Below are 12749 nucleotides of genomic sequence, written 5' to 3'. Positions count from 1 at the left end.
GAATACTTTGTGGGCATTTCTGAATAAAGTAGGTGCCAGCAGTCACAATCTTGAATAATAATGCAATCAGTATACAGTGTCCTTCTAAATAAGCTGTGTCTCTAAATAAGCTGAATTCATCTGGAAATTTTTGTAATGGGACCACATTTCCAATTATGCTGGGAATAATTTTGAATTGTTAAGATCATGAAAGCCTTTGCTTTGATTTATTAGTAGCTAAAAAAACCAAGAATTGCTGTGTAACATCAATTTTCAACTCAATTTTAAAAAGTTGAAGCCAATGTCTTTTAACACCTGACTTTAAATTTCACTGCTCTTATAAGCAGTACAAAATTCTAAGTTTCAGTTAATAAGAAATAATATGACAGCTCTTGGAAAATTCTAAGTAGTTTTACTTTGGCTCTCTGTAAGGAGAATTGTCTGTTTATGTAGAGATTCTTGTATGGATAAAATATACATAGCCGTTAGTATAATTGATTCCTTTGGGGGTCTTCTTCTCCGTTACTGCATTGGGTAGTCAATCACATGAGAGTAGAAAGGATTTTATTATTTATCAGAGACATTTTACATAAACGTATTTACATAGTGAGCCATTATGTCAGTTTTTCTGGGAAAAAAATCACTTTACTAATGATTTTTAGGTTAAAACAAACTCTGTGTCTCTGTTCAGGAGATATTCTTAGGATTTTGGGGAGCTGTTTTGTCTTACATTCAGCTAACATATTTTTGGGGCAATGTACCAGCTGGTCTATGATTATCCCTAAACAAAGAACTGAAAATTTAAGATATTTAAAAAAAGATTTTACTTTCCTTGAAAAGGAATTTGGGTTTCTGTGTTCTGATTCTCTTATTTCCATCCTCCATACCACCAAATACATCAGTACCAGTCTAGAAACCAGTGAAATTCTCCAGTATTATATCCTCTGTTTTGAGGAAAAAACACATGAATGTTGCTCTTGCTCTGGAGCTACTGTTAATACCCACCACAGAGATGGGATAACCGAGATTCTTTTTAATATATCCCTTGGGGCGGAATAGAGTGAAATGAATGACAGGTATATATATGTGTGTGTGTGTGGAGGTATATATAATTTAGAACAATTTGGTTGCAATAGAAATGTAGCCATTGTGGTTATTATCTATAGTAATATGACATTATAAAAGCATGAAAATATCACTGAAGAAAATATACAAGGAAGAGAAAGAAATTATAAGAGTAGCTAGCAGATAGGAAAGATATCACCACCCATTATTTTTGCACTTCAGGAGCACTTTGCACTTCAGATGTCCATTGGTTGAAGTAACGGTCACTGTCGTGATCCATCAGGGGTGGGGGAAGCCATCAAACAAACACTTCAAGGGTTAATATAGGCTCTGGTTCAGGTGGAAATGCCCAGGTACCTCCCCTGCTGGGGGAAGTTTTAACACTTTGGATCATGTGCAGTCCTCAACACATGTGGTCACAGCACTCAGCCTGACAGAGTTCGAGAAGTGTTTGGGCAACGCTCTCAAGCACCTGGTGTGATTCTTGGGTATGGTGCTGTGCAGGGCTAAAAGGTGATCTTGATGTTCCTTTGGGTCCCTTCCAACTCAGCATATTTTTTGATTCTGCAATTTGAAATAAGAGATAGGTGTAGTTGTATAGATACTTTCAGTGATAGCTATCTGATAGAATCTCTTTTTGTGGTTACCTTAAGTACGACAAAACATTAGTTCCAGATTGTGTAAGGATTTCCAAAATCAGGTCGCTGCTGGGTAGAGAAGTTCTGAAGCCCTCCAGGAAGCTGTGGAAAGTAGCTTCTTAATAAGGCACTCTGGAAGAAGTCAGCAAAGTTTTGCAGAATAAACTTTGACTATTAAAAGCTATTGAACATAATTAAGGGAACCAAAAGGGTTGCAAAGGGTAGTCAAAATTCACATACAGAATTTTATCAGACTTGTGAAACATGGGAAAGCCTTGAGTAAGGTGGATTCAAAGGACAAATACTACGAAACCAAATTTTCTAAAGATTACTTACACAAACATTATGGCTTTGTATCTGTTCCACTCAAATATAAAAGATTACTCACTGTTTCAGGGTATTAGAGTACAGATGATTTATGTGTAGCCTAGGTATATTTTCAAAGATATTCCACAGCCAGTGTCTTAAAATAGCTACCACTGATACCATGGCAACACAGGAAAACACTTCCAAGCAACAGATCAAAAAGCTTAATTTCCTTCCCAAGGCATCTTTAGATATTGCTGCATAGTGAACCCTTCCATGTATTTGTGACACAGCTAACTAGTCACTAAACCCCAGATGTTTTCTATAAAAATTGATTCTGAAAAAAATATGAAACTTGAAAAAACACTAACAAGCTAAGCTTTACAGATTATAATGAAAGTATTGCCTATTGTAGCTATTATGGTATTTTTCATTAATTAATGTAGCAAGAATATATTAAAACCTGAAACCATCTTACGTTTGTATTTTTCTCAGTGTGTACAAAGTATGAGGTTAGAATTGAGAATGCCAAAGTTTTAATGCACATAATTAAAACACACTCTCGGTTTGGGTTTTGGAAATTATTTTGGTGACAGCTGTTTCTGTTTCCTGGAATTAAAGAGCATTTTTCTTCCCCAGTACCCTCTGCTTCCCCCAGAAAAATCCTGCTTGTTCAGGAGACTTTTTTTGAAAAATACAAATTTAAGGAACAGTGAATTACATGGCCAAGGAATATTTAGTCTTTCCCATGAAGGAAAAAGGCAGTTCAGTAGTTATCTATTTTGTTTGGAATAACAGAAGTAGACTGAAAATCTACAGTGTTGTGGAAGACAGAGGCTGTGGAGGATCTGAAAAAGGTTATTTGTGTTTTAGTACTACTTTGATGTAGTTCACAATATATACAAAGAAGCAAAGTAAGGGTGTATGTGAAGAAAAATGAGGAGGGTAATAAAGATTAATTTCCACTGTAAAATCTCAGAAGAAGAAATGCCATTTCAATCCATTGTATTACATAATCAGCCAAAAGCAGCCATTAGGTTTAGGGCTGGGATTCAGAGATTCCCACAAAGCCTACAGCTCCTGAGACACCAGGGCTGGAAAAAGCATGCCAAGAGGAACATGACGCTGCACCATTTCTGCCTCCACACCTTTCTGATCTGGCTCATCCCATGGAACTTAAGTCAGGCTTATTTTTCCCAGTAATGTTAAAGATTGTTGGTCCTGTTGTTTTATAAAGACCATATTTTACTGTAAAGCTTTGTGAAGTAAAATTTTAATATTAGCACACTAAAAATTGTAGTATTATTCTTAGAGATGAAAATCTGTGTATGGCCTAATATTAAAGGTATTGGAGAAGCTTGTCCCATTATCTTGAACTTCCTTGTCATCATTTATGCACATACACATTGAGTTATATAAGATGTGCAATGTGAAATTCATTCTCTTGAAGTTCCTTGTCATCATTGGTGCACATACAGAGTTAGCAACTGTGAAAAGGATTTTACCTTTATATTACTTGTATTGCCTTATATTTTTTAATAAATACCATATCAATGAAAAAACACTGATGTTTTGTTGCGATATTTGCAGCATATTATTAACTGTGTGATTCAGTCTTTTTTATAAGTTGGGTTAGAGGTAAAGTCCTTGCTCTTTAGCTAATATCTTCTGATATTAAACACCAGTATAGCTTCAGTTCAGCTCATTGAATGATTATGTAAATTTTCCCATTTTATTAACTGTTCATAGAGGTAACTTTGTCTGATTGGCTACTCTGTAGTGAATTATAATGTGAGTGCTTCATGCGCTGTTGGACACTTGAGCTGTTTCCTGTGAAATGTTCCATGGAATACTTAAATCATACTTTAAATGTTTCTTGAATATTTTTTGAGATTTATACAGTTTAGAACAGCTGTTGTGTTAGATAGACGCACAGTAAGGTATTTAGTGAGCTATATAATATTAAGTATATCTGAAACAGTTGCAGGCATTAAAAGAATTTCTAGTTTTTTTAAATGTAGCTTGTAAATATATGACCTTTATAGCAATATATTAGTCCTAAAAAATTTTAAAGTGTGCTTAAAGCAGAATGGATGTGAAAAGATGAATAGAACTTAAAGCAATGCTGTAGATGTGTGGTCAACTTTTGATACATATGAAAACTTTCTTTCTAACTTAATCATTAGTTTCTCTCTCTTTTTCTCCTACTTTACAGTTTCAATAATTTAAATTAAGATGGTGCTTTGACTGATAATCTTTTCCAAAGATTATCTGAATTATGCATGAATACAATGCACTGATATTGAGATTGTAGCTGACAGGGTAGTAACTTTAACTTGAATGAATGATTAGTTTGCCTAGAGGACAGGGTATAAATTGGAAGGGATTTGCTTGAAAAGATCAAGGATTTAATCTTTCTAACTCAGTTTGCAAATTTTTATTTTGTAATATTTTAACAGTGATATTAGAAAGACATATTAATGCATACAATAGGAAGCATACAATAGGAACCATATCCATCATTGTTTTCTTGCATTCAATAAGTTGCCATTCCTGCAGCAGAAATAACCATATATTCCATGTACTCCATAATTAGACTTGAAGTTAATTAATATTTTAGAGCTTGTCATAAGGCATTTACAAATTCTTATTACATTCCTAGTGCTGAAACCACTTGCAATCTGTTTGGTCAAATTGCATCTTTATTTCTAAAAAATCTTCTTTCTCCTTCTGCTAATAATTAAAATCCTATTTTTAAATTCACAGTTCTCAAAGCAGTATTTGGCCCCTAAGAGCCTCTGACATTCTTCAGGGTTAAGAGGAGAGCAAAGTGTGATGTTGCCTGCAGAGGTTTCTTGCCTGCTTGCTGTTAGTCTCTAGTGGTCAGCTGAGACTGGGCACTTCTGCCAGAAAGCCAAAGGCTTTCCCTCCCTTCCATGAGTTGTAGGGAGGGTTCTTTATAGTTGCCTTTTTTTTTTCTTTGCTTAACTTTTATGGAGTGAATTCTGCTTTTATGTATGTATCTTCAACTGTTGGTAAATTTTCTGCTGTCCCCTCTTTTTAACTCTATTATATGATTTATTCTGAAATATGCCCCAGTCACCTTCCTGTGCTAAAAAGCCAGGATCTCAGCCAATTTGTGTGGGTTTTTTTTTTAAGAAAGCACTAAATCTTATTCACTGTTCTAAAAATCAGCTGACAATGTGTTAAAGAAAACTCTAAGCATTTAGAGTTAGTGTACATTTAGATGTGACTATTAAGAACATCTATAAAGTAATCTCTGTACCAGTTTTCCCACACTTGCATTAGTGTTAAACATGAATAATTGCCTTGTTATTCAAAATACAAATGATACTGAAACTGAGCACAGATTGTGATGCAAATGTTTCTTGGTGTTTTGAAGAAACAGCAAGAGCCTTTGCAGCTGCTCTTTTCTGGAAAACAAACATTCTGCCTTAGAGCAGAATGTTGTTTCAGAATTGGAATAAACAAATACATATTGTTCTGTGTGAATATGTTTGGGATAGGATAAGAAGACAGTGAGAAGTGGTACTGAAGTCCTGCTGAATGGAATGACTGCTTGGCCTACATCTTTTGATACATGGCATGGTGTAGGTTGCCATGAGTATTTGCAAACTTTTCTCTTGTCCCTTTGACTGTTTTTTCAGTGGATTTTTGTAAAGGACACTCACTTAAAATTGTTTTGGAAAATGTGAAATTACCAGAAATTCAGCATAAACCAAAAACATCTGTTATAGGAAAACATGTTTTTTGTAGCACCATCACAAGTTTTGGTACTGTATGAAAACAGTTAAGTGTTTCTACTACATTACCTACTGTTCATCTTGCTCAATCCATTGTGTATTCTGTAAGAGGAAAAGCTGTGCCTTTTGTTTCCTCCATATTGCAGAATGCCATGACCAAGTCTGGGGATTTCCCATGTGCCAGTACTTGAAGGACAAAGGGTGGTGCTGTGGTCGCAATGTTAGGATGTCAGCATGCTTGGTATGATTCCCCTTCTTTTCTTTTTCTATGAGAGCTTTGTCCAGATGTTACAGGATTCATTGTTTTTGGCGTCTGATCCTGAAGCCATGACTTCAATCCAAGAATCTACAGGATAACATCATTAATGTTGTAAGCATGATGAATTATATATAAAAAAAAAAAGTATTGACCTTCCAGCTTTATGTATTTTATACTTGCTGAAGGCATGAAAAAATGAGTATTGATAGAAATGTATTTTAAGAGTGGACAGAAAGGCCAAAACTTTGCTGAAACTTAAATAAGGTAACCCCTCAAGTTAGTAGTTCTTAGCCAAGGACTTAGCGAGAAACAAGGTAATTGTGGAAGGATTGCAATCAGTAACTCCCTCAATGCCCTCATGATTCATAATATTGAATGTTCTAGCTGTTTAAAACCTGAACAACCCTGCCTATTCCAAAAATTAGAGGAGCTCTAAAAATCCATTTAGCTTAAGAGTCTGGAAACATCTTTTTAACATTCCACCAAGAGATGAAGTACTTTCAAAGACTTAGCCTCATCAAGGTAGGATGATGAGCTGTTGTCTGATTTGAAAAAAGAGATGGGTACTGAAAATGTTGACCACTGTTTCAGTTAAAAGACCACTATTCCTTCCCTCTATTAATTTTGAATTTATGGTATCCAGATAAATCAGATCAGGTTCTGGCTAGGCTCTGCTGCTAGCTCTATACCTCCATTACAGAGAAGTGTATAGACTAAAGACTCAGTGTGGACTAATGTATTGAGGTTATGTGAACTTGAACTACCATGATAATTAAATGCTGTCAGGAGAAAATATAGGAGGACAGTTGTTTAGGATCCATGAGGCATCCTTGGCAAAGTAAAAGAAAAGAATTGTTCATTTTAGAGATGTAGCTGTAAAACTCAGCGGAAGAAAAGTGCTTTCTAAAGGGATTTGCCTTTTCTCTTTTTCTTGTCAGTGTCATACAATACCAGTCCTTCCTCAGTTGACACATTAGCTGTTTCCTATTCCATTTTCTTTGGAAAGAAAAAGGTTAGGCTGTTTTTCAGCAGTGGTAGGAAGATAAATTTTATAAGCAAATGACCCTCATGAGAGTAGTGATCATGCTAAATATATCTATTTTAGATTTTCTCACAAATCACAGAAATCTAGCAATTAAAAACTTCTGTTTGAATATTCACAAAAGGCAAAGAGTTCTCCTGTGTAACTAGATACTTCTCCTGTTATGTTTGTAATTGTCTATATGCATTTTTCATTACTAGGATTTTCCTTGCCATGTAGGATGTACAAGGGAGCCAGCACAGAGCCACTAAGCACCCACATTTCTTGGGTTAATGGCTGGTTAGCAGAAAGTCTGCTGAGCATGACTCTCAGAGTTTAAATTCGTTGAATTGGCAAGGGCCAGAGGTGTTGCCAAGAGTTCCAGCTTCAGAGCCTTACAATATGTCTTGGAACCCATATCCATCTCCTCAGCCGCAGCAGATAGATGCTGCTATGAGAGCATACGCAGCAAAAGGCAAACCTGATAGTTGGCCAAAGCCATGAATGGAGGAACCGCAACTATGTGGACTGTGTTTGAAATACAAGATGAGTGTGAAAGTGTGAAATACAAGATCAGTTCTATAACAAGGAGAAGGAGGAGTGGGTGATTGTGTAACAGGCAGTCTTATTTACTGTAGTGAAGTTTGGGACTAAAGGTGATAATAATCTGTAAATGATGAGGCATTTTCGGTTTGCTACCTAATTGGATGTAGTATCAGATAATCAGATACTGAGGTTTTGTCTTCATTTCTACTATGATCTTTAAAACTCTGTTGAAAGCTTTTTAGACACACTTATCTTTTCAATTGTGAAAGAATATTACATGCTTCTAATTATTGTTCTTTGTCACTATGCATCATAAAAATCAAGTAGTCTCACATCTACATCAGCATTTATAGTATGAAGACTCTAGTGAAAAATAATGCATAGTATTTTTAACTGCAGTCTATCTGAAGTTACTTCATTTGCCTGTATATCAGCAGTTCAATTTATCTGAGTACTAGTGATTAAAACTAATATTGTCCTTTGGACTAGTATTTACTTTTAAATAATTACATATGCAAAGTGAATTATTTGTATTTCAGTAGAAATAGATTCAATAAAAATGCATTTGCTTTTAGCACTTTCACAGAAAGTAATCCTCAGAAATTCTTGTGCAATAGAAAGAAAAACAAGCAAATTTTCCATGTATATATTTCCAAACAGTTGGATGTCATTGCTTCTCCTATAAATAAACCAAAACAACAGGAGTAGCTACTTATGAGTGGCTAAAGGTATTAACACTTTAAAGTGTGCAAGCTCATGTTATGTTGCACCATTAATCTTTTAAAATGTCATCTCCTCTGACTTTTATACAATGTGTGTATAAAATGTTATGATAAAGAATAAACATATCAGCAATTTAATTCCTTGACTTTTAAAGGCTTTGGAGAGAGTTGCAGTTGGCCAGATGGTAAGTAATACTATTTATTTTAGCCATTCTAAGATTAAATGTGGGTTTCCCCCTTGAATGTTCTTAATCCATGGCCTTTTATTGAACTTCTCCATATCTGGAATCTGAAATATTGGCCTATGCTATGTCAAATCCTGATAGATAGCATGCATCATCATGAAATCGCATTTTTATTACTGTGCTTGTACTTAGTGAATCTGTTTTCTTTTGACAATTAAGAGTCTGAAAAAAAAAAAAACCACAGCTTAAAATTTAAGGCATTAAACTACCCTTCCTAACTTCCTTTGCTATCTTTCACCTAATGCATAAATTCAGTGCAAGTGTCCTTCTGATATCCCTGGTTTGGATCACTCTATCCCAATGTTTTATCAACTAATGTAAAAATAGATGTTGTTATGACAAAAGCTTGAACCTGTTAGAAACATCATCATTCTCATTTTTAATCCATGTAGAGGATTAAAATATTACACATTAAAAAATGTATATTTTTTCCCTGTGAATATTTTGATTTACTGTTGTGCAGTTATCCTGAAGGGATGGTGGGCACCAACTGTGCAGGTATTTAAAAGGCCAGGCTGAGAGATTTCTTTCCATGTTCAATAAGCCCACTGACCCCAGCAGTCTTTTTCTGTGTATTTTTAATTGGCAGTCATTAACTGGTTTTATACAAACATATTTTCCATAGACAAATACATTAAATTCTTAGTTTGTTGTTTTTTAGCATAGTACTTTCTGCATGGTTCAGACTACAGTCTGACCGCAGATGATTCAGCTAGGTAAATTACTCGTTTTGTCTTCGAAACAACTTAGATAATTGTTGTTTATTTTGCATATTAGAATTTAGATCATGAACAGTGTGGTTTTGTCTGTTGTCTTTCTTTCCATCAAGACAGTCTGGGTTTATTTATTTTCTTTCTTGCATTTATAGTTATATTAGAAGCTGACTTAAAAACATAATTTTAACTGGATGCAAGAACATTAGTAAATTGTCCTCTTAAGTCTGGTATGACTGATTGTAAAGTATATAACTCAATAAATAGTTAGGGAAGCCAATACTGGTTTTGTTACTCTGATCTTAATTTCAGTGCCAATTTTAAATCCTTGCCATTGTAAAATTTTTTGCAGCTGCCTACAGAATCGTTGTTTTATCGAGCTGTTCTTCAGGTTATTGTAGAAGAAATTTATGGCGTCACCAAAAGGTAGGAAGCTCTGAATTCACAGAATACCAACCAAAGACTGATCTGATTCTCTTTCATCTCTGTGCTGTAGAGAAAATATGTTTTGGAAAGCAGAAGGATGTTGGAATCAGTCTTACCAGGTTGTATATACAAATCAGTATTAAAATGCAAGGTAGATTTGCTCATCCTCAATCCACATCACAAATGTATTGTCCTTCCTTTACCTGTAGCTGAAATAGGCCCTCTTTGGTACTGGCTACGTGGGTAAAGCACATCTTCACCTGAGAATACGCAGAAAATGCACTGAACAGTCAATGCAGTCCTGGGCTACCCTGTCATGCAGAGGTCCTGGCAGCTTTGACACTGCAGATGGAAAAAGGCATTTCTGTTTGTCCTGAGAAAAACTGCTGACAACTCAATGGCCATCATTGCTCTAAAGAGCTACTCACTGCCTGTGCCTACACTAGCAAATGCTGCTTTCTTGTAGGAATGGGATTTGGAGAGCTACTACTGAGGACCTGACATCTACATTATACTCTTCTGTGGTTGCAGTTGGATTCAATTTTCTCTTATTCTGTGGGATGTATGCCTGTTAGCACTAGGAGCACATCCAGAAGCAAACCTTTCAGTTTAATTTAGTTTGAAAAGAAACTCTTTTTGAGCTCTGATACTATTTCATGGTGTGAGCCAATGCATGAGAGGTGGGGAAAACCAGAAAATTCACTTCAGAAGTATAATCCTGATCTAAAACAAGTGCTAATGCAAATACCCTTAAAACTTTTGCTGGATGTAGAGTCAGATGGCTTACCCTTCAGAAGGTCAAAATCCAGAAAAAAGAAATGTTTCTTTATTTTAAAATTGCATAAAATATCACACGAAAAGTCATGGCTGCTAAATTGCAAATAAAAGAAAAACTGTGAGGTAGATTTTTCAGTGTTTGAACGAAGTAGAATTTGGAGGAAGTAATTAAGATTATATGTCTGTAATGAACACAATAGCTACCTTGAAAAGACCTGTCTCACCCCCATTTTTTTTTTCTTTCTGAGCAAGATGTTAAATGCCCATCTTCGTAGGAATGACGTAGCAACATAATCATTAACTGATTCTCAGGCAATGCACCTAAATGTTTAGGTGCATTTGAATATTAAATATAACAGCAGAAATTATTCTCAATGAGTGAGGGTCCTTGACAGCTAAACAGCATTAGAACTGCCACTGAGTGAAATCTTTTCAAATCTTTCTGTTGACTTCAGATATTCATTCTGGGTTTTAGATCAGGAGATAGGTTTTACTAAGAATTAAGAGGGAGAAAAGTTTTAAACTAAGATACTTCTATTCAGTTTTTCACTGGGAGGGTGTGGGGAGAGTATATTTCTTGTTAAGTAGTTCAGTAGATGAAAATTCTGTACCTGAATATTTAACTCCTACTTTGCACATTTAGAAGAGAAATAATGTTAGACTCAGTCAAGAAAGTGAATTCAGACTAAAAAAAAACTTTGTGTTGTTTCTCCAAGATATTTTAAGCACAGAGAAGAGAACAAATATGAGTGGTCTGCTAGGATTCATTCTTCCTATATGTTTTTTTAAGTTTTTGTGCATTATTTTAGCACATTTTTTGAAACAACATACATTTTTGTCTGGCTTGAAATGCAAGCTATTGAGTTGTGAACAGGTTGGAATTCTGGCACCATTTAGTGAAATAAAAATTGATAAGAACACCAGGTAACAAGCAAAAGTGACATTTGCTCAGTCCAGTGGTTGCTGTTAAATAAATTACAGCAGCATCATGGTAGATTATAGAAGTATAGAAGGAAATGTCTGTCATTGGAAATGATAATATTATCATTCATATAAGGAAATAAAAATGTTAATGAAGAAATTAAAAAGAAACTTTAACTACCTCTCAAAATTTTAGGTAAAATAATAACTGTATTATAACCATAATACAATTAGACCGTTGCTATGTCTAGAAGTTATTTCAAGTATTAGCTAGATTGTTTTAAGTGGAAGGGGGAAAAAGGAAAGTTGTTACTAACTTGGCAGTAGTAGCCATCCAACTGATTTATTTCTCCTGATAAAAATATCTGAATTTTGTTGTTGAATGTATAAAAGCCTACACCTCGGTACTGTATTTGCAGTGATCGACATGTTGGAAAAACCTTCTCCAAATCATCCTCCTTCATAGATTATGTCAGACAGTCTCTGAAAAAGCTGGAACTGGATGATTCAAAGGTGAGTCACTAATTAGTGATTATGAAATTGTTATATCCATGTAAGTTCTCAAGTCAGCATCACAGTGCAATGTTTGAGCCACTTAGTTGATTTATGTCATATATTGCTATATGAATATTATGTTTGAAGACTTAATACCTTTAAATTAGTAAATGTTAAGGAAACAGATGAAGATTTTAAATCATTTTGTTAGATACAGAAAAAGAAGCAAATATAAAGTAGAGATTTAAAAATAGAGAGATTAAATAGAGATTTAAAAATCTCTATTTAAAAACAAAGATTCAAAAATAATTTTGAGATTTTATTTGTGTTCTTGAGTATCTTGTCTTAGTCTTAGTCCTACAACTGCTCAATTGGTCAACAGATGGCAACATAGCATTAGGCATGGAAAATGTCTGTGTGAAGCTCACAACCATGTTGTGACAGCAAGTTGTGCAAAGGAGACACTAGAGAATACTAGACAGGTTGTTAAAATTAAGTACAATCAAAGGAAAAGTGGGAATGGCAAGCATGTGAAATATTTAAGGTAAATGTTTTTGCAGTCTTTGGTAGTGTTTAAAACCTGTAGTCAAAATGGCAAATCACTTAAAATTTGCCAGGCACATCAAAGCATGAGTTAGGAGAAACAGGCAAAGCCAAATAAGTGAGTAAATTCAAATGACATTGGAATCATCCTGACACCACTAAGAAAAGGACTTATGCCTGAAGTGTGCTATATTTTAAAAGGATTATATTTAATTCTGTAGTTAGCAGATCACATCTAGAGAATGTAGTTACCTGTTTGCTCTCCTGTATGAATAGGCAATAACAATTTGCATTCACCCCAGCTAGAAATAAAAATATGTCTTTCTTCA

The 12749-nt window shown here is 34.8% G+C and overlaps 1 protein-coding gene across 2 annotated transcripts in view; it reads left to right on the top strand.

Annotated features, from left to right (window-relative positions):
* Positions 1-12749, top strand: part of METTL25 (methyltransferase like 25) — a 47128-nt gene that overhangs the window by 22650 nt on the left and 11729 nt on the right. For both annotated transcript variants that reach the window (XM_053977312.1, XM_053977311.1), the window contains exons 6-9: positions 5899-5993; positions 8456-8485; positions 9611-9684; positions 11802-11895. In XM_053977312.1, the coding sequence (XP_053833287.1) occupies positions 5899-5993; positions 8456-8485; positions 9611-9684; positions 11802-11895 (293 nt within the window). The remainder of the gene's footprint in view (positions 1-5898; positions 5994-8455; positions 8486-9610; positions 9685-11801; positions 11896-12749) is intronic.

This window comes from Vidua macroura, chromosome 5 (assembly GCF_024509145.1).
Source record: "Vidua macroura isolate BioBank_ID:100142 chromosome 5, ASM2450914v1, whole genome shotgun sequence".
NCBI lineage: Eukaryota > Metazoa > Chordata > Aves > Passeriformes > Viduidae > Vidua > Vidua macroura.
This window is presented reverse-complemented; position numbering and strand designations above follow the sequence as displayed.